Source organism: Oncorhynchus mykiss, chromosome 19 (assembly GCF_057628025.1).
Source record: "Oncorhynchus mykiss isolate SJ-2025 chromosome 19, ASM5762802v1, whole genome shotgun sequence".
In the NCBI taxonomy this organism is placed as follows: Eukaryota; Metazoa; Chordata; class Actinopteri; order Salmoniformes; family Salmonidae; genus Oncorhynchus; species Oncorhynchus mykiss.
Window position 1 is genome coordinate 31,365,001 of NC_143040.1, and position 23,134 is coordinate 31,388,134.

Below are 23,134 nucleotides of genomic sequence, written 5' to 3' on the forward strand. Positions count from 1 at the left end.
TGTGGTTCTGTCCGTTGATTTGTGAGATTCTGGCCCTCCACCTTAAAAAGCAGCTGCCAGAAAGAGAAAACTAGTTGTTAAGCATCAGAAAAAACAAAAGAAAACCATTCAAAAGAAACCATTCAAAGGAGACATATTTGTTAAAAACCTTCAGGACATCACAATATGTAAATTACACTTAAAAGTTCCATTGTCACACACAAGGAACAGCCCGTGGAAAGTAGCAGAGACAGGCATATTGTGTGTGTATTTGATGTGTTTCTCTCGGTCTGTGTGTGTGTACCTGTTCGTCGACGTAGTCGTCAATCCTCTTCTCACACTCCTGCCACTCAGCCGCCACGGCGGCCATCTCCTGCTCCAGATGCTGGTAACTCTCCAGCAGGGTCCTGTACATGTCCTCGTTGTACGAGTTGAGGGAGGCCGTGCCGTGCCTAATCAGAAATTGCATAATTTTTTAAAGAAAACATTGGAAACACAGCTAGGCCAGTTTATCATACCAATGGCCTATTTAGGTTTGAGGATAGACCAGGTTTAATGATGTTGCTATACTAAGACAAACAAAAGGGATTATATAGGGAGACTATAATAAAAAAATATATATATTCTCACAGAAGCATACACTTTAATAACACCTCTTCTTAATGGCTGTTTTGTCATTTGACTCAGTCTTACCTCAGCTGTGCAACCAGTGCAGGTAAACTGCTGTGCAGGATGGGCTCAGAGAACACCAGGTTCTCAAAAAGGTGCTTGTTGTGCAGCTCCCACGTCACCTGGAACTTTTGTAAGTGTTCATTCTCCTGTGGAAGCCAGACAAGAAAAGAATAAGGAAACCAAGTTAATGCGGCCTGGCGGTAAATGCCGCAGCCTCAGGCACACGTCTACTGTGTTCGCATAGGGACGTATCCGGCCGTTTGACACAACCTCCCTGTCTCTCCCCATTATCATCCTCTTTCACTATCTGTTAATTAACTTTTTTTATTTTTTATAAAATAATAATTCGGAAAAGTCTTTAATATACAGTGCAGTCGAAAATGATTGACACCCTCGATAAAGATAGGCAAAAATGACTGTATAAAATGATTCAAATACTGCTCAAGCACACATCAAAATCCACAAAGAAATGCTTAATTGGTCACAAAATCTACATTCTGCAATGGCCATCTCAGCTCAGTGCTGTTATCCTCAAAAGGTGAAGTATTGAAACATTAATTATTTTGACCCCTACCTTTGAGAGAAAAAATTATATTACTTGGTAAACAAAATCGCTTTCTCTGAGCAATTCTATTAGTATAAAATAATTTACCAAATCGCTTTGAGCATAAAATATAGCTCAGTATTTAAATCATCTTTATCAAGGGTGTCAATAATCTGGACCTCACTGTGTGTGTGTGTGTGTGTGTGTGTGTGTGTGTGTGTGTGTGTGTATGTATGTATGTATGTATGTATGTATGTATGTATGTATGTATGTATGTATGTATGTATGTATGTATGTATGTATGTATGTATGTATGTATGTATGTATGTATGTATGTATGTATGTATGTATGTATGTATGTATGACTTAACTGGAGCGACACCATTGTCAGGTGGCTAAATGGCTGCTACCCCGTATTCCAGAACCACAGCAGCGGCAGCTGTCTAGGCTGATGACTATTGTCCCTAATCTAAGGTGACAACTTTCAGACAAACATCTGTGCTGCTTCCGAAAAGTATGAGTCATTCTGTGACACCGTCATTGGCTTGTCCCAGAGTTCTGTGGAGATTCTAAAGCCCATGTTAATTCTGTGCGAGTTACTGAGGCAACGTTACTCATTAGCCTTCACGTACTGGGGGCAAGTCTAGTATAACTCATGTTGTCGCCAAAATTCAGGCTAAACCGCTAAAGAGACACTGAGCAGCACCAAGCATTGTCCCTCTGTGCTAGTCCGATGCTAACAAAATGGCTAACACAAAGGCAACCGTAAAGGTAACCAGGACGTGTGCTCTGGGCATGTGCTGACAAACTGGCAGGTGTCTTCAGACATTTTCAACATGTCCCTGATTGAGTCTGTAATACCAACATGTTTCAAGACCACCATAGTCCCTGTGCCCAAGAACACAAAGGCAACCTGCCTAAATGACTACAGACCCGTAGCACTCACGTCCGTAGCCATGAAGTGCTTTGAAAGGCTGGTAATGGCTCAAATCAACAACATTATCACATAAATCCTAGACCACTGACGTGGAACAGGTTGAGAGCTTTAAGTTCCAACAAACTAGAACGGTCCAAACACACCAAGACAGTCGTGAAGAGGGCACGACAAAGCCTATTCCCCCTCAGGAAACTTCAAAGATTTGGCATGGGTCCTGAGAACCTCAAAAGGTTGCATCCCTGCCTGGTACGGCAATTGCTCGGCCTCCGACCGCACATCAGTGGGTAGTGCGCACGGCCCAGTACATCACTGGGGCTAAACTGCCTGCCATCCAGGACTTCTACAACAGGCAGTGTCAGAGGAAGACCCTAAAAATTGTCAAAGACCCCAGCCACCCCAGTCATAGACTGTTCTCTCTACTACCGCATGGCAAGCGGTACCAGAGTGCCAAGTCTAGGACAAAAAGACTTCAACAGTTTTTACCCCCAAGCCATAAGACTCCTGAACAGGTAATCAAATGGCTACCTGAATTGTTATTTATTTATTTTACCTTTATTTAACTAGGCAAGTCAGTTAAGAACAAATTCTTATTTTCAATGACGGCCTAGGAACAGTGGGTTAACTGCCTGTTCAGGGGCAGAACGACAGATTTGTACCTTGTCAGCTCGGGGGTTCGAACTTGCAACCTTCCGGTTACTAGTCCAATGCTCTAGGCTATCCTGCCGCCCACTAGGCTATCCTGCCGCTAACGCACAAGCTAACACTAAGGCTAACACTAAGGAAAACCCTGAAAGTTACTGAAAAGACTGTTTAAAAGCCCACTGGTCTAAGACTATGCTATTGCTAATGCTAACGTGATGCTATTGCTAACAGCGGAAGACTCACCAGGGTGAGGAGGAAGCTGCTGATGGTGCGCGCAGCCTGGCAGAGGGCGCTGTACTCCTCCAGGAGCAGCGAGATGAACTGGTGGGCCTGCGGGGGGCCCTGGGCGGCGGCTGCCGCAGCCTTAGAGCCGGTCGACAGGTGCTTGAGCAGGCGCACCTTCATTTCTAGGACGTACTCGCGGGCCTGCTGCTCCAGCCTCTGGTAGAGCTGATAAGGGTCCTTCTCGCACAGCCTGAACAGGAGGTGAGAAAGATGGATAGTACAATATGCGAATACTTGTAGTGATTATCTATGGTGGTCAGACCTGGGTCAAATGCATCTCCAACAGTTTGATTTAGTTTTCCTGGAATGATGTAACAAATGGCCTAGCTCCAAGTAGTAGCAGAGGAAGGTTTAGCCTCTGAAATGACTTAACATTTTCTGAAGGTAATCTCTTATCTGGCAAAATTGAATAAGGGAAAGTGAGGTAACCACTCCTCAATGATTACTCTGGTACTCTTGTCAGATAACTGATCACCTTGAAGATGGAAGTGAAAAGAGGATGGTAAGGATGGGAGCGAGCATGGAGGGCAAAAGGAAAGAAAGGAATGAGGCAGGAAGCAGCGAGAGATGGAGGGTAGAAATGAGAGAGTGTAAAGGAAAGTAGGAGGGAAGGAAAGATGGAAGGAATAGAAAGAGGGGAGAAAGGAAGAAGGACTGAGGGAAAGAGGGTGGAAGACATGCTGCCTTTTCTCTAGCTGGGTCTTCTTACCTGTCCACCAGCTCCTTCATGCCCTCCTTGTCACGGTCCAGGGGATGGTCGTGGTCGTCGGCCAGCGGCGTGCCTGTCTGGCGGTAGATGCACCGCACTAGGTAGCGTACCTCCGACCAGTGGTTCTGCAGCAGCTGGGACTCGCGCTCTGACTCGGCCGAAATCTCCCTGGAGGGGGTGAAGGTCAAAGAGGTAATTGTGATGCATCAGTGAGAGGACACTGGGTGCTCTTAGACAATGGGACCCAGGGTCATGTTCATTAGGGCAACCAACAGTTAAACATTTTGCAACAGAAAACAAAAATGAACGTTTCCTACTTCATTTACTATATGAATACAACCCATATAGAAGTATTAGTGATTCTGTGCATCCATGTTCCTCTTTTAAAGGGCTGATATCCAGTCCCTCCAGGATTCCACTATTCTGTGATTGTATAATTCAACACAAAAATCAACGAATCCACTCATTTATGCGTGAGCTCGCAATTTTGACCAATCTCCGCACATTTACCGCATAAGTGTCCAATCAAAAGAGGGTTCTCACCTAGGATCACTGTTGAACCATGAAAAACAGCCCAATCAAACAACAAACTTTCCCCCCCGTAAGCCGATGGTTGATTACTGACAGATAATGACTGACAGGCAGAACAATGAACAGGAAACCATCTCATTTACCAACAAAAATCATAGTTAAAGGCCGTGCAAAACTACTTCCAAATGTTTTACATGAAAGTGGGGGCAAATTGTTTTGCACTCTGTGCAGCGTTGTGCTGGAGCACCAGAGCCAGTGAAGCATGTGAAAAGAAGGTCCGAACCACAGCATGTGAGCAAAGCTGAGCGATTTCCTACCGCTCATCTAAAAACCTCAACAAAATTCACTCTATTCTTTAAAATCACAATTTAACCAACAACCAACTATTTGTGTGACTACCTGGACCAAGCAATTTGTTAAGCATTAAAACAAAACCATATGGATTTGAATGAAAACTATTTTCAGAAACATGAAGATTAATGTGAGACGCAAGCATCATTTCAAATATGTTACATGTCATATTAAACAGCATAGAAACACGCCAGACAGGGAGCCTAAGAAAGAACGAAAATGAATTATTTAGGCTACGTTATTCCAATTATTTCAAGCTTATCAAGAAATATATAGTGAAGCATTTGTGAGTGCAACACAGTAGTCTGGTAGGGACATAAAGCCCTCATCATTTAAACACTCCGTTGTATCAAATCATTAGTTTAGAATTTGTGCATATACATTTGAAGTCGGAAGTTTACATACACTTAGGTTGGAGTCATTAAAACTCATTTTTCAACCACCACACATTTCTTGTTAACCTCTCTGAGCACGGAACCCGGTAGCCGGCTAAAATTCCACAACATATGGTGATCGCTACATAAATAATCATATTAAACATTCATGAAAATACAAGTGTCAGATGTATCGAAAGACTATAATCTTGCTAATCCAACTGCATTGTCAGATTTAAAAAAAGATTTACTGCGAAAGAATACGATTATCTGAGGATAGATACCATAAATAAAAAATAAAAAAAACACTTTCAACCAGCACAGGCGTAACAAAATCACATACTGCATTAAAATAAATTGTTTACCTTTGACGATCTTCGTCTGTTTGCAATCCCAATGCTCATTGTTACACAATGAATGATCTTATGTTTGATAAAATCAGTTTTTATAGCCTAACACGAAACATTTTGTGAACCGCTTGTGTCGTGAATTTCGTCTCATTCCATTTGACGACACATTCCAGGTAAATAACCCACACAAAACGTTACTTTTCCAGTCATGTTTGGTTTCATTGCAATCAACTGGTTTGTTTGTAACACAACCAAACATGATGGGCCATTTCGCGGGACGTACTAACTGAAAGAAACCGATTTGAAGACAACAAGTAATGACATCACTGTGCACCAATGAAATGACCACTATTTCGTTGATTGACTGTATTTTAACCCAATGACCACTGATCGTCTTGAAATCTAGCTGGGTAGATAGCCAATGATCTGAGGTAAACAGCAATATGCAATGGTTGTGTGTTGGAAGACCAACCCATGTCGTAAACTCCGGCGTAAAGAGAGTCATTCGCTATTGAAGTTTTATTCCGGAAGGAGCTACGCATTTTACACACAGCGTTGTTTTGGTAAACGCGCAGATTCAGCTGTTTATATATCAATCAGTATGGCGACTGTCAGGGAAAGCTAAATCTAAGTCTAGATATACAGATGTACACACAATTTTAGAAGAAATTGATCAGAAAAGTGAGACAGATTGTTGTAGGATGATTAATTTAGCGATTCCCAAGTGGAGGAATATTTTTTGAACGGAGGGGACACCGTTGTAGCCACTGTGTATAATCTGTAACGGTGCCTGCAGAAGAGGATCAATGTCACCGTTTTGGACTGGTAAATTCTTCTCATGCTAATGCCCTTGTTTGAAATTAATAATTTAAAATGTTATTTGTGATTTTTTTAAAATTTTAGAAGCAATATATAAAAATGTAATGTAATGAAATGTCATGAAATGATGTAAGGAAAAGTGATGAAATGTGTCTGCCGTCCCACCCCAACCCACATGAAATAGCCTATTTGAGGCTGTTGAGGGGAGGGCAGGCCCAAAACAATAACCAAAGTGAAATGGAGACAGTAGATACAGCTGGTCTGTCATAATATAAAAGAGACAGTAGATCTTGCAGGTCTATAATAATATATTCAACCTTATGTTCCCTGTACTCATATATCTGTTTATCATACCTCAGCAGCACAATATTGTGTAGAGCTTTGGCAAAGTGGGTGATGTTATATCTTTCCTGTTTGGCCCTGCCCGGGGGTATCATCGGATGGGGCCACAGGGTCTCCTGACCCCTCCTGTCTCAGCCTCCAGTATTTATGCTGCAGTAGTTTAAGTGTCAGTTAGGGTCAGTTTGTTATATCTGGAGTACTTCTTCTGTCTTATCCGGTGTCCTGTGTGAATTTAAGTATGTTCTCTTTAATTCTCCCTTTCTCGGAGGACCTGAGCCCTAGGACCATGCGTCAGGACTACCTGGCATGATGACTGTTTCTACACCTGCATTGCTTGCTGTTTGGGGTTTTAGGCTGGGTTTCTGTACAGCACTTTGAGATATCAGCTGATGTACGAAGGGCTATATAAATACATTTGATTTGATTTGACTCCTTGCTGTCCCCAGTCCACCTGGCCTTGCTGATGTTCCAGTTTCAACTGTTCTGCCTACGGCTATGGAACCCTAAACTGTTCATATTTACTCTTGAGGTGCTGTCCTGTTGCATCCACTACATCTACTGTGATTATTATTATTATTTGATCCTGCTGGTCATCTATCTATGAACGTTGGAAAATCTCAGCCATGTTCTGTTATAATCTCCACCCAGCACAGCCAGAAGAGGACTGGCCACCCCTCATAGCCTGGTTCCTCTCTAGGTTTCTTCCTAGGTTTTGGCCTTTCTAGGGAGTTTTTCCTAGCCACCGTGCTTCTACACCTGCATTGCTTGCTGTTTGGGGTTTTAGGCTGGGTTTCTGTACAGCACTTTGAGATATCAGCTGATGTACGAAGGGCTATATAAATACATTTGAATTGATAGAGGACTGAGGGTCTTCCAAATATTGAAAGTGTGTAAATAGTTAACCATGTTATTTTGTAAATGTATATATTTTTTTCTCCATTTTTTTTGGGGGGGGTTAGATTACCATTTTGGCATTTTGTATATAGTTATTTGTTTCAAAATGTATAACTTCACCAATTTGGCCACTTGAGTACATTTGGGCTACTTGTGTGGGACACCTGGGTGACTTCATGATAAATGTCATGTAAGCACACTCATTTTGGTAGTTATCATTCTGAAACTTTGCACAAGTACTCTTGCTCTCTTATATTTTTCACAGAAATTGTCCCCATCATCTTATCTGAATGTTTGTTTAATCTTGTTCATTTTAAAGATACAACAATAACAAGAAAAAACAGATGTTTTTTTTCATTGTATTATCTAAACCAGATCTAGTGTGTTATATTCTCCTACATTCACTTCACATTTACACAAGTGGTACCAAGAATATGCATATCCTGGCTTCTGGGCCAGAGCTACAGGCAGTTAGATTTCGGTATGTCTTCAGGTGGAATTTGAAAAAAGTAGGTGGTATTTCTAAGAGGATAATTATGGCAAGTCGGTTACGACACCTACAGTCTGCATGACACAAGTATTGTTTACAGACAGATTATTTAATTTATAATTCACTGTATCACAACTCCAGTGGGTCAGAAGTTTACATACACTATTGTTGACTGTGCCTTTAAAACAGCTTGGAAAATTCTAGAAAATGATGTCATGGCTTGAGTCAATTGGAGGTGTACCTGTGGATGTATTTCAAAGCCTGCCTTCAAACTCAGTGCTCTTTGCTTGAAATCATGGGAAAATCAAAAAAATAAAAATAAATTGTAGACCTCCACAAGGCGGGTTCATCCTTGGGAGCAATTTCCAAACGCCTGAAGGTACCACGTTCATCTGTACAAACAATAGTACGCAAGTATAAACACCATGAGACCACACAGCCATCATACCACTCAGGAAGAAGATGCATTCCGTCTCCTTGAGATGAACGTACTTTGGTGCGAAAAGTGCAAATCAATCCCAGAACAACAGCAAAGGACCTTGTGAAGATGCTGGAGGAAACAGGTACAAATGTATCCATATCCACAGTAAAACGAGTCAGCAGGAGGGACTGGTGTTTGAATCGCCGCGTCTCCAGCTCGCCTAGCTACTCACTGGACCCTATGATCACTCGGTTACACATGCCTCTCCTTAATGTCAATATGCCTTGTCTATTGCTGTTTTAGTAATTTGTGTCTTATTTCACTGTAGAGCCTCCAGCACTGCTCAATATGCCCTTATGTTCCACCCACCACACATGCAGTGACCGCACCTGGCTTAAATGGTACCTCTAGAGACAAAACCTCTGTCACTCAATGCCTAGGCTTACCTCCACTGTACTCACATCCTACCATACCCTTGTCTGTACATTATGCCTCAAATCTATTTTCCGTGCCCAGAAACCTGCCCCTTTTACTCTCTGTTCTAAACGCACTAGACGACCAGATATTTTAGCCGTACTCTCATCCTACTCCTGCTCTGTTCCTCTAGTGATGTAGATGTTAACCCAGGCCCTGCAGCCCCCAGCATCACTCCCATTCCCCAGGCGCTCTCATTTGTTGACTTATGTAACTGTAAAAGCATCGTTTTCATGCATGTTAACATAAGAAGCATCCTCCCTAAGATTGTTTTATTCACTGCTTTAGCACACTGTCCTGAAATTTCCATCCCTAACTATAACTTTTTCAGACAAGATGGAACTGCTAAAGGGGGCGGAATTGCAATCTACTGCAGAGATAGCCTGCAGAGTTCTGTCCTATTATCCAGGCCTGTGCCTAAACAATTCAAGCTTCCACTTTTAAAAATCCACCTTTCCAGAAACAAGTCTATCATAGTTGCCGCTTGTTATAGAACCCGCTCAGCTGTGCCCTGACCACCATATGTGAATTGATCGCCCCCCATCTATGTTCAGAGTTCGTACTGTTAGGTGACCTAAACTAGGACATATTTAACACCCCGACCGTCCTACAATCTAAGCTCAATGCCCTCAATCTCACACAAATCATCAAGGAACCTACCAGGTACAACACTAAATCCGTAACTATGGGCACCCTCTTAGATATCATCCTGACCAACTTTCCCTCTAAATAAACCTCTACTGTATTCAACCAGGATTTTAGCAATCACAGCCTCATTGCCTGCGTGCGTGCGTAATGGGTCAGCGGTCAAACGACCACCCCTCATCACTGTCAAACGCTAAAACACTAAAACACTTCAGCGAGCAGGCCTTACTAATCGACCTGGCCCGGGTATCCTGGAAGGATATTGACCTCATGCCGTCAGTAGAGGATGCCTGGTTATTCTTTAAAAGTGCTTTCCTCATCATCTTAAATAAGCATGCCCATTCAAAAAAACGTAGAACTAAGAACAGATATAAACCCTTCACTTCACTCCAGACCTGTCTGCCCTTGACCAGCACAAAAACATCCTGTGGCGTTCTGCACTAGCTTCGAATAGCCCCTGAGATATGCAACCTTTCAAGGAAGTCAGGAACCAATATACTCAGTCAGTTAGGAAAGCTAAGGCTAGCTTTTTCAAGCAGAAATTTGCTTCACTAATTCCAAAAAGTTTTGGGACATGGAGAATAAGAGCACCTCCTCCCAGCTGCCAATTGCATTGAGGATAGGAAACTGTCAGTACGGATAAATCTACGATAATTTCAATAAGCATTTTTCCTAGGCTTTCCGTGCTTTCCACCTGGCTACCCCTACCCCGGACAACATCTCAGCACCCCCTGCAGCAACTTTTCCAAACTCAACCCGCTTCTCCTTAACCCAAATCCAGACAGCTGATGTTCTGAAAGAACTGCAAAGTCTGGATCCCAACAAATCAGCTGGGCTAGATAATCTGGACCCTCTCTTTTTAAAATTATCCACCGAAATTGTTGCAATCCCTATTACTAGCCTACTCAACCGCTCTTTCATATCGTCTGAGATCCCCAAATATTGGAAAGCTGCCGCGGTCATCCCCCTCTTCAAAAAGGGAGACACTCTAGACTCAAACTGCTACAGACCTATATCCATCTTGCTCTGCCTTTCTAAAATCTTTGAACGCCAAGTTAACAAACAGATCACCGACTATTTCGAATCCCACCGTACCTTCTCCACTATGCAATCTGGTTTCCGAGCTGGTTATAGGTGCACCTCAGCCACAGTCAAGGTCTTAAACAACAACATAACCGCCATCGAAAAAAGACAATACTGTGCAGCCGTCTTCAACCTGGCCAAACCTTTTGACTGTCAATCACCGCATTCTTAATGGCAAACTCAATAGCCCTGGCTTCTCTAATGACTGCCTCACCTGGTCCACCAACTACTTCTCTGATAGAGCTCAGTGTGTCAAATCGGAGAGCCTGTTGTCTGGACCTCTGGCAGTCTCTATGGCGTGCCACAGGGTTCAATTCTCGGGCCGACTTTTTTCTCTGTATATAGCAAAGATGTCACTCTTGCTGCTGATGATTCTCTGATCCACCTCTATGCAGACAACACCATTCTGTATAAATCTGGCGCTTCCTTGGACACTGTGCTAACAAACCTCCAAACGAGCTTCAACACTCTTCCGTAGGCTCCAACTGATTTTAACTGCTAGTAAAACTAAATGCATGCTCTTCAACTGATTGCTGCCCGTACCCTCCCGCCCGACTAGCAACACTACTCCGGACGGTTCTGACCTAGAATATGTGGACAACTACAAATACCTAGGTGTCTGGTTAGACTGTAAACCCATATTAAGCATCTCCAATCCAAAATTAAAATCTAGAATCGGCATCCTATTTCGCAACAAAGCCTCCTTCACTCATGCCGCCAAACATACCCTCGTAAAACTTACTAGCCTACCGATCCTTGACTTCAGTGATGTCAATTACAAAATAGCCTCCAACACTCTACTCAGCAAACTGGATGTAGTCCATCACAATGCCATCCGTTTTGTCACCAAAGCCCCATATACTACCCACCACTGAGAGCTGTACACTCTAGTTGGCTGGCCCTCACTACATATTAGGTGCCAAACACACTGGCTCCAGGTCATCGATAAGTCTTTGCTAGGTAAAGCCCCACCTTATCTCAGCTCCCTGGTCACCATAGTAAAACCCACCTGTAGCACGCGCTCCAGCAGGTATATTGCACTGGTCATCCCCAAAGCCTACACTTCCTTTGGCCGCCTTTCCTTCCAGTTCTCTGCTGCCAATGACTGGAACGAATTGCAAAAATCTCTGAAGCTGGAGTCTCCCTCTCTACCTTCAAGCATCAGCTGTCAGAGCAGCTTACCGATCACTGTACCTGTACACAGCCTATCTGTAAATAGCATACCCGACTACCTCATCCCCATATTGTTACTTATCCTTTTGCACCCCAGTATCTCTACTTGCACATCACCATCGGCACATCCATCACTCCAGGATTAATGCTAAATTGTAATTATTTTCGCCTCTAGGGCCTATTTATTGCCTACCTCCCTACTTGTCTACATTTGCAAACTACATAGATTTTTCTAGTCTTTTGTGTTATTGACTGTACGTTTGTTTGTGTGTAACTGTGTTGTTTTTGTCGCACTGCTTTGCTTTATCTAGGCCAGGTTGCAGTTGCAAATGGGTCTTCCAAATGGACAATGACCCCAAGCATACTTCCAAAGTTGTGGCAAAATGACTTAAGGACAACCAAGTCACGGTATTAGAGTGGCCCTCACCTCAATCCTATAGAATATTTGTGAGCAGAACTGAAAAAGCTTTTGCGAGCAAGGAGGCCTACAAACCTGACTCAGTTACACCAGTTCTGTCAGGAGGAATGGGTCAAAATTCATCCAACTTACTGTGGGAAGCTGTTGGAAGGCTACCCGAAACGTTTGACCCAAGTTAAACCATTTAAAATCAATGCTACCAAATACTACTTGTGTTTTTTTTTTTTTCTTCTGACCCACTGGGAATGTGATGAAAGAAATACAAGCTGATATAAATAATTCTCTCTACTATTATTCTGACATTTCACATTCTTAAAATAAAGTGGTGATCCTAACTGACCTAAAACAGGGAATATTTACTAGGATTAAATGTCAGGAATCGTGAAAAACTGAGTTTAAATGTATTTGGCTAAGAGGTATGTAAACTTCCGACTTCAACTGTAGGATGCGACGAATGAAATACAAATTAAAAGCAAAAAAAGGATGGTCTTATTGTACAGAGAAGAGAACAAAAATGCTAGTATAAATACTTTAAAGTACTACTTAAGTAGTTTTTTGGGGGTATCTGGCGGAAATCGGTATTTTTGGGCGCAGATTTGCTGATTTAAAAAAAATATATTTTTTTTACATCTTTATTTAACTAGGCAAGTCAGTTAAGAACACATTCTTATTTTCAATGAAGGCCTAGGAACGGTGGGTTAACTGCCTCGTTCAGGGGCAGAAAGACAGATTTCCATCTTGTCAGCTGGGGGATCCAATCTTGCAACCTTACAGTTAACTAGTCCAACGCAATAACGACCTGCCTCTCTCTCGTTGCACTCCACAAGGAGACTGCTGGTTACGCAAATGCAGTAAGCCCAGGTAAGTTGCTAGCTAGCATTAAACGTATCTTATAAAAAAAATCAATCAATCATAATCACTAGTTAACTACACATGGTTGATGATATTACTAGATATTATCTAGCGTGTCCTGTGTTGCATATAATTTGACTGAGCATACAAGTATCTAAGTATCTGACTGAGCGGTGGTAGGCAGAAGCAGGCGCATAAACATTCATTCAAACAGCACTTTCGTGCGTTTTGCCAGCAGCTCTTCGTTGTGCGTCAAGTATTGCGCTGTTTATGACTTCAAACCTATCAACTCCCGAGATGAGACTGGTGTGACCGAAGTGAAATGGCTGTCTAGTTAGCGCGCGCAAATAGCGTTTCAAACTTCACTCGCTGAGCCTTGGGGTGGTTGTTTCCCTTGCTCTGCATGGGCAACGCTGCTTCGATGTGGTGGCTGTTGTCGTTGTGTTGCTGGTTCAAGCCCAGGGAGGAGCGAGGAGAGGGACGGAGGCTATACTGTTACACTGGCAATACTAGTAAATACTACTAAAGTGCCTATAAGAACATCCAATAGTCAAAGGTTAATGAAATACAAATGGTATAGAGGGAAATAGTCCTATAATAACTACAACCTAAAACTTCTTACCTGGGAATATTGAAGACTCATGTTAAAAGGAACCACCAGCTTTCATATGTTCTCATGTTCTGAGCAAGGAACTGAAACGTTAGCTTTCTTACATAGCACATATTGCACTTTTACGTTCTTCTCCAACACTTTGTTTTTGCATTATTTAAACCAAATTGAACATGTTTCATTATCTACTTGACGCTAAATTGATTTTATTGATGTATTATATTAAGTTAAAATAAGTGTTAATTCAGTATTGTTGTATTTGTCATTATTACAAATACATTTTTCTTAATATTTATTTTTATAAATCGGTATCAGCTTTTTTGGCCCTCCAATAAACGGTGTTGAAAAATCATAATCGGTCGACCTCTAATCTGTACTTTACTATTTATATTTTTGACAACTTTTACTTCACTACATTCCTGAAGAAAATAAAATGTACTTTTTACTCCATGAATGTAGGTTCAATTCACGCACTATCAAGAGAACATCCCTGGTCATCCCTACTGTCTCTGATCTGGCGGACTCACTAAACACACATGCTTTATTTGTAAATTATGTTGGAGTATGCCCCTGGTTAAAAAGAAAGGGAAAAAAATGGTGCAGTCTGGTTTGCTTTATATAAAGGAATTTGAAATTATTAATACTTAAGTATATTTAAAAACAAATACTTTTACACTTTACTCAAGTCGTATTTTACTGGGTAATTAGAGTCATTTTCTATTAAGACATCATTACTTTTACTTAAGTATGACAATTGGGTTCTTTTTCCACCACTCTGTACACGTAGTAAGTACACTATCATGCTTTTGGGATGTGTCTTTTCAGATTCAACAAAGATTCTTTAGTTGTGGACACTACATCATCGACTCCCTCTCTTGCTCTTGGTCCTCATCTTTGTAAGTCACCTTGATTGATCAGTTTATGAAAATATTTAGTGAACTCCATCACAGTAGCTAAAGCAAGGGGCTATAGCAGCAGCACACAAGGAGACTACGAATGCATCCTGGGCCGGGCATGCCCCGAGTTTGTGAAGTGAGCACTACTGCAGCGAAATTGGAGCTGGAGAGAAGGCCAACGCTCCAGCCTTTGGGAATCTTGCGCCAGTCAAACTGGGCACACTCCACATCTGCTCCAGCTTCGCTCACATACTCTGGTCCGAACAACCACCACAGCAGAGCCAGATCAGTGTGACCGAAGAGATAACAGGGAAATATGTGGTAGTTATCTGCAGTTTGCAAACGTGTCATTCTTTTTTAAATGACTTGACTGATTTGAGAATCATTTATTTTGTTTGAACTGCTGGCCGCAATAAATCAATGAATTGCAGTGAAGAATTGACATATGCTCCCCTGTCTCAGTGGCTCCAGAGACGTGTTCAGACCAACAACTATCTATCATATGTGCGCAATAGAAAACAGATTATGCTGCAGCATAGAGAACTATCCAGCTTAAAACCTTACTAGTACTGAGCACATATTACTTTTTACTGCTTTATATGAAACAAACATGACCAATAACAACAATTCAACAACAGACAAACTGAACAAGTTCCACAGACATGCGACTAACAGAAATTGAATAATGTGTCCTTGAACAAAGGTGGGGGGTCAAAATCGAAAGTCAATGCTGCTGGTGGCCACACCAGATACTAAGTACTGCAGTGCATCTCCTCCTCATGGACTCCACCAGATTTGCCAGTTCTTGCTGTGAGATGTTACCCCCCTCTTCCACCAAGGCACCTGCAAGTTCCCGGACATTTCTGGGGGAAATAGCCCCTAGCCCTCAACCTCCGATCCAACAGGAAATCACGCACAGAACGAGCAGTGTGGCTGGTGGCATTGTCATGCTGAAGGGTCATGTCAGGATGAGCCTGCAGGAAGGGTACCACGTGACGGAGGAGGATGTCTTCCCTGTAACGCACAAGCTCAGTCCAATGATGCTGTGACACTCTGCCTCAGACCATGACGGACCCTCCACCTCCATATCAATCCTGGTCCAGAGTACAGGCCTCGGTGTAACACTCATTCCGTCGACGATAAACGTGAATCCGACCATCATCCCTGGTGAGACAAAACCGCGACTTGTCAGTAAAGAGCACCTTTTGCCAGTCCTTTCTGGTCTCAGGTGTGATGTTCAGATGTACCAATCCTGTTCAGGTGTTGTTACATGTGGTCTGCCACTGTGAGGACGATCAGCTGTCCGTCCTGTCTCCCTGTAGCGCTATCTTAGGCGTCTCACAGTACGGACATTGCAATTTATTGCCCTCGCCACATCCGCAGTCCTCATGCCTCCTTGCAGCATGCCTAAGGCCCGTTCACACAGATGAGCAGGGACCCTGGGCAACTTTCTTTTGGTGTTTTTCAGAGTCAGTAAAAAGGCCTCTTTAGTGTCCTAAGTTTTCATAACTGTGACTTTAATTGCCTACCATCTGTAAGCTGTTGGTGTCTTTACGACCGTTCCACAGGTGCATGTTCATTAATTGTTTATGGTTCATTGAACAAGCATGGGAAACAGTGTTTAACCCATTTACAATTACGATCTGTGAAGTGAAATTAGGTGACCTATTAGAGTTTTAGCAAACATGTAATCAATCAAGTGAGTTAAAGTATTTGAAAGAAAAAGAAAACAAGATGCTGATGGACAGAGATCAGCCAATAAAACCAGCGGATTGGTCGTCCACTCCAGACTGTTCGACAGAGAGAGAGCCGGCTGGTGGACTAGATTAGTCATTATCTGACAATGCTAGAAAGGATGGCAGCACAGGTGGCGGCTTCTTGAAACTCCCTGAACACATAGCTGATATACTAGGCTAGCTCAATATGTCAAACGATAGACACTTTCGTCCTTTCTAGTGTGGTTGTCTAGTGACCACCACAAATGTGCCCATCCAGCTCACCGTCTCTCGTTGCAGGCCTCACAACTGCACACGGTGTCAGCGGTCATAGGGGTGGTGAGGTCTGGGACGGGGAGAGTGGGGAGGGTTGGGGGTGTGCCACCATTGGTCAGTCTGCCCCCTGTGGCAGGCAGCTCTTGGCCCAAGCCTCCATTACCCACAGGCATTTGCAACAGGAAGTCTTGGCTCTGGGGGAATGAGAAATTACAGAGCATCAGAAAGTGCAAAACAGCAGTGATAATGCAACCAAGCGTGACCATAATAGTGACATAACTTTACCAACTGTCACCTTAGGTTTGTATTCTGAAGTATTTCATTGCAGCAAAGTGCACATAGAAGTCAATGCTCGTTATACTTGACTAGAGACAAAATTCCAGAACAGGAGAGAAATTAGAGAACGTAATCAAGCAAATAGCAGAAAAAGAGATGGAAAGAAAAATAAGGCATTCCAGGCCAGAGGGGCACTCCAGGAATTGTCAGGCTCTCCCCAACTTCAGAATTCAATTAGCCGCTAGACGTGAGGCAAGACAGTGTACGCGGAACAGCCATTAACATGAAGTCATTAGCAAGAGAGACGTCTAAACACTGGTGTGCCTTTCAGTCTTAGGTCATTATCTCCCGCTGAAAGGAAAGGAGGAGCCAAAGACTATAATGCTGAGTCATCAGACAGGGAAACTAACGTTATACAATGTGTGCGTTTGTTCAGGACTCAGGTGTTTCTGCTCCTTGTTACACCTCCACCTGTAGCTTGCCTGTTTCTCCCACTTTCTCTGCGTGTTTGTGGTACGGGTCGGTGTCTCTCTCTTTGGTCGTTTTCGTCATCATCAAATCTGTCATGCATTTGGGTAAATGTTGACTGACCAATCTACAAATAATAATGAGTAGTTATTTATGGCAAGGTAATTTGTAGATTAGTCAGTCGGCTGCAAGCCCTCTGTCTCCTTACCTATTTATTCCTTGTTGTGCTCTACCTTTAGTATGCCTGTCGCCATCACGCTTCTGCGCCGACTCTATGGATGTGTTCGAGCAGTAACGCTAACAAAGCCGACAGTAGACGAAAGTCAGCGAGTAAAGTCGGGGAAGGTATCTGCGACAGCAAGGCTCAGATCAACATGGAACTGTCTGCTATTGTTAATAAAAGTTTATCTTTATAAAAATGTCTATACCCCCATATCACACTCACAACATGAAAACATAACGTGTGTAAAATATATTGATTAGAGTTCTCAAATATCACTTTCGTTTGTATCTCCTGTTTCTGTAGAATAGCAGTAAAGCTGGTTCAAATTTCAGTCATGTAGTTGGTCACGTTCGCACGGATCAACCAAAAACACCCTAATGATCGGTAGACAAATAGTGCCTCCCACAATGCAGGTGATGGCTGCATGGTGGAGTTGGTGAGAAGCAACTGCAGCGACTTGAAGGCGAATTCATAAAAAAAAAACTGCATGACCTTTGATCACATGGTTTTGGGAAAGTTCCTGCAGTCGACCTGGAGGTGCAAGTCAGAAAATGTTCATCCCCATAATGCAACACACTTTGAAAGGCCTAGACAAAATGTTTATGTTATGATGTTACACCAATGCCTGCCTGCATCTATCTGGCGCTTGGCTATCCACTAACTGCACACAAATATAAATTTAAAACTGCCTTTGTCATTCAGTTCATTGGTCCAGCATCACCTTTTCACCACCCTACTTCTCCCTCCCTCCACCCACACCCCTCCACCAGCCCGTGGTGACTCACCACCAGCGACTGCTCCAGGGAGGAGTGGCGGTCCTCCTTCTCTACCGTGCGCCGGCAGTCAGAGCACACCCACAGGGGCAGATGCAGTGCGCTGGGGGACTGTGCCATACCATTCTGCCCTGCCCCGGGGAGCCCCGTGTCAGGATGGAGGGTGCTGTCTGGCTTGCGCTCACTCCGGCACAGGAGGCAGCGGTCACCGGTAGTGGAGTATGGGGCCCTCTGACTCAGGCCAAATGTGAACGGGGTCTGGTGGTTGGAGACGGAGTGGATGTCAGTTAGACGAGTGTGTAGCACTACTGTAGTGGCAGTAACCAGTAGCTACTAACTAGTCCTCCAATATGAAGCCTACACAGGCAGGTTCTAAAGTTAATTAAGACAATGTCACGAGCAGTAAGCACAAACAGGTAGAACAAATGTTTAATTGGAAACTGAATGGTAGAGTTATTGGTCCTAAAGTTTAGGATGGGCCATTTCCATTTTTTTCATACATTTTGTGCCTACTGAACGCCACCCCGGGGCTTTTCAGTTCACACAGACAGTGATACTCACAGCAGATAAACTGAAGCTGATCTATGTTACCGTAGGCCTAACAGGAGTAGCTGCAGAGACAGTGAGTGATGTATTACCTGAAGGACTCCAGAGAAGTCGGAATTCACCGGCCCCTCCGAAAATTGTGGTGTAACGTTACCGTTCATAGGGACCTGGAGGACACAAAGGGCCCGACATGAACCAACACCTCCGGAGTCACCCCTCTCATTAGCACCGATGCCAAGCGTCAATTACAAGGCTATCTGAAGCATGTTAGCACTTGACCTGGCTGGGGGCTACTTGGCCACACACAATTAAGGTTTGTCTCCGAATTATGTTATTTGAATTACAAATAAAACACAAAGCAGTTGATGTGTCCTGCCGATATTGCAAGGAACATATGCAGATATTACGTTTCATATTAATGCTCAGCGCAGCAGTATATTGACGAGGCCAGCAAGTTCACCTGCTGTTTCTGTCTTCAACAGCTGATCTTTACATATGCGGAGTGTAGTCTCGATTTGGAGTTGATAGATCAAATGCAGTGTATGTATGCACTATGCAAAGATTGTGTAAACATCTGAAGAATTCATCAAAACACATGAGGTAAACAAAAGGTTATGAGGAAAATTATATTACTTCTTAGATGAAAATAATAGCCCTGACTAGTGTAAATGCTGAGCAGATCTATGCAAATTCCTTCCACAATAAGTAGCCTGGCCTAGCTGCTTTGTTTGTCTTGAGTGGGACTGACCCCAAACCTTCCCAAGACAAGTAGCAGATGCCATGTAAAGTAAGTACACTAGCCAGCATCTCTTGGCAGCTGTCTTTCTCTTTCCTTGAGTACACAACCAACAAGATTAATCATTTGACCAATAACTGGTCCTGCAAGAGATGCGGCCTACTGAATGTATATGGAGAGAATGTCTGGCATATAGGCTAGTTATTCTAATGAAACTCAATCTTTGAATGAGTGAGTGCAATACGTTGCATTTAGCTCAAATCAGACTTTCCTTGGATTTGCTTAGACAGACAACGTCGCGAACAAGTTATTAACAAGTCTGCATTATGGACTTGTTTGGGAATATTGGCTCATCATATGAGAAAGTCCTTCAGCCCTAAAGATGGTAAACCTAGTAGTAGCCAATGTGACGTACACATGATAGGCCTAGTCTTTGGTGATTAGTGGATGTTGTTTCCCTGGCTACTGTTGTGATATAGAGACCGACAAGGCATAGCTACAAAATATGGAGAGGAGGTAAGAAACCTAGAGTAAAGCAAGACACTCAATATGCCATTTCACAGCAAAGTATGTAATGTTGTTATGTTAGCTATGCCATTGGTACATTGCAGGATCGTGGTTGTGGAAGTTATGTGGCTGGCTTGGCTGTGTGACAGTAGTCTTGCAGTTGTCTTACACGTTATTCTTGTGTCTGTAAACGCAGCGGACGACCTAACTACTAATGAAATAATTGGTTCGAGTAAACAAACTATAGGCCTACTGTTACTTAGCAGCCAAATCCGATGACACTGACAGACTCGACTGAGACTTCCTGTAACGTTAGTCTGGTGAGCCACTACTCCTGCTAAAATTGTGAATATGAAAACATCAGACAAGAAATGGAAGGCCAACTGGCTGTACAAATTGATGCGAAATGGTTAGCTAGCTGCATTCTGTAACTAGTTGCTAGTCAGTTACAAGAGACAATTCAGTTTAAGGGCACAGTGCAGTGTCGATGGTCAGCTTGGTCATAACTAACGTTAGCTAACTATCTAGCGTGTAAACTAAGTTATCCATCTAGCAAGTAACAAACATCCACTCACAACGTCGCGAACAGTTAGCTAATAAGCTAATAAAATAACGACTGTGCAGTAAGCAAATTATGCTATTTTCGGGCTGTCAACATTGTAGTTGTCGAGTAGCTAGAACAAGATGGCAAGAAACGTCAGCCAGGCTAGTTTATGTTCAAGTTGAGCAAGTAGCTAACGTTATAACTAACACGTTACCTTATCTGGAAAGTTTACTAACATGGTTAGCCAGCTAAACGAACTTGTTGGCTGTTGTCAACGTCAGGTTGCCATTTCCCGAGTTAACGTTAACTAACTAGCTACCTCAGTGGCTTGGCTAACGTTACTGAAGAATGTCAGGCCTCAAATGTCTCGATTATGTGTAAACGCGATCTCTAACGTTAGTGTTCAATACGTCGACTGTATATTCTCACCTCTCCGTTCAGGCCTGTTATAGAGACCATGTTCCCATTTCCAGAGCTCCCTGGTGTCAGAAAGCCCATGGTAGACACGGGTGTTGCCGTGGCTTGAGGACTCAGGGCCGTGGCTGAAACCCCGGCCTTGCCACTGGTACTGCAGACAGTGCTACTGCTGCCACCGCCCCGCTTGTTCTTCCTGCGTTTAGCTCCTCGTTTAGCATCGGTTGGACTCATTTTCCCACAAAAGTCAGAGACAACTTGCCGTTCAGTAACAGGCAGAGTCTCAGGTGGAATGTCTGGCTCAAATCCCTCTGTTATAAAAATACGATATTTGAAAGACTTCCAGTTAGACAGCTAACCCAGTACCTTCAGAGTCCTGATAGACTTGAGATTTCAATATGGCCACTGGACAGGAATTGGCTGCTCGAGCTTACGTTGCAACAGTACGTTCCCCCCTCTGTCTTTGAGGATTCATGGGAAATGATGTTTTTTTCCGTTAGTGCTGGGGAGATGGATAATGACAGACTGGTTTTCTGACTGCATCCCCAAAATTGGAAGAAACACCAGAAGTGACCATTCATGATCCCATTCATAACCACTCCTGTTCATCAATACAAGTGGCAATTTGTATGCTACAGGTAGGTATATGCAATTATGTGTCCTCAAGGGGGAGTGGGCAAGTATTTATCATTTCAGTCAAGTGATCTGTACTAGGTCATGACATATTGTTCATTGCATTAACTTGGCTTCACCATTTATATCCTTGTTCATCTTCTTTAAGTGTGTGAATAATTTCCTGGAGGGTAGCTTTCTCCGTCTCTGCCCTTGCGTTCTCAGCCTTGGTCTGCTTGGAGGCGCGCCTAAGATCTTCTGCATCCTAAAGCTCTTACCTACATCTCAGCTTTCTCTTTCTACACTTTCTCATTAGTATCCTGGATATCTCTGGTGGTGAGCACTGAGCAGTAGATCTTCCTCGTCATCTCTCCCCGCCCCCTCTTTCAGACCCTCTCCTGCTGGGCCCACTGGTCTGTAGTCCACCTGTGATAAATTAAATTGATTGGACATGATTTGGAAAGGCACTGTCATCTGTCTTCAAAAACCAAGCCACGAGGTCGAAGGAATTATCCATAGAGCACCGAGACATGATTGTGTCGAGACACAGATCTGGGGAAGGGTACCATAAAATGTCTGCAGCATTGAAGGTCCCCAAGAACACAGTGGCCTCCATCAATCTTAAATGGAAGAAGTTTAGAACCACCAAGACTCTTCCTTTGAGCTGGCCACCCGGCCAAACTGAGCAATCGGGGAGAAGAGCCTTCGTCTAGAGTTCCTCTGTGGATATGGGAGAACCTTCCAGAAGGACAACCATCTCTGCAGCACTTCACCAATCAGGCCTTTGTGGTAGAGTGGCCAGATGGCAGCCATCCTCAGTGAAAAGCACATGACAGCCCACTTGGAGTTTGACAAAACTAGACCATGAGAAACAAGATTCTCTGGTATGATGAAACCAAGATTAAACTCTTTAGCCTGAATACCAAGCATCACGTCTGGAGGAAACCTGGCACCATCCATACGGTGAATTATGGCAGTGGCAGCATAATGCTGTGGTGATGTTTTTCAGTGGCAGGGACTGGGAGACTAGTCAGGATCGAGGCAATGATGAGCGGAGCAATGTACAGAGAGATCCTTGATGAAAACCTGCTCCAGAGCACACAGGACCTCAGACTGGGGGCGAAGATTTGTCTTCCTACAGGACAATGACCCTAAACAAACAGCCAAGACAACGCAAGAGTGGCTTCGGGACAAGTCTCTGTATGTTCTTGAGTGGCCCAGCCAGAGCCCGAATTTGAACCCAATCTAACATCTCTGGAGAGACCTGAGAATAGCTGTGCAGCTACGCTCCCAATCCACCCTGACAGAGCTTGAGAGGATCTGCAGAGAAGAATGGGAGAAACTCCCCAAATACAGGTGTGCCAAACTTGTAGCGTCATACCCAAGAAGACTTAAGGCTGTAATCGCTGTCAAAGGCACTTCAACAAAGTACTGAGTAACGGGTCTGAATACTTATGTAAATGTTATATTTCTTATTTTTTTAATGAATTAGCAAAAATTCTAAAACATGTTTTTTCTTTGCCATTATGGGGTCTTGTGTGTAGATTGATGAG

General features: G+C 43.3%; 1 protein-coding gene across 4 annotated transcripts in view; it reads right to left on the reverse strand.

Moving 5' to 3' along the window:
* The window catches only part of LOC110497482 (protein FAM193A), a 47,967-nt gene extending 26,564 nt beyond the window's left edge, over positions 1 to 21,403 (reverse strand). For 2 of the 4 annotated variants that reach the window (XM_036954465.2, XM_021573610.3), the window contains exons 1-9: positions 20,985 to 21,403; positions 18,861 to 18,935; positions 18,235 to 18,480; positions 16,492 to 16,676; positions 3,769 to 3,936; positions 3,018 to 3,249; positions 673 to 797; positions 284 to 431; positions 1 to 53 (exon numbers count right to left, since the gene is read on the reverse strand). The exon at positions 1 to 53 is cut by the window's left edge and continues 22 nt beyond it. In XM_036954465.2, coding sequence (XP_036810360.1) covers positions 1 to 53; positions 284 to 431; positions 673 to 797; positions 3,018 to 3,249; positions 3,769 to 3,936; positions 16,492 to 16,676; positions 18,235 to 18,480; positions 18,861 to 18,935; positions 20,985 to 21,203 — 1,451 coding nt within the window. In that variant the 5' untranslated portion in view covers positions 21,204 to 21,403. The remainder of the gene's footprint in view (positions 54 to 283; positions 432 to 672; positions 798 to 3,017; positions 3,250 to 3,768; positions 3,937 to 16,491; positions 16,677 to 18,234; positions 18,481 to 18,860; positions 18,936 to 20,984) is intronic. The other 2 variants (XM_090210781.1, XM_021573611.3) reach the window with 2 other exon arrangements.
* Between the last annotated feature and the right edge of the window lie 1,731 nt (positions 21,404 to 23,134).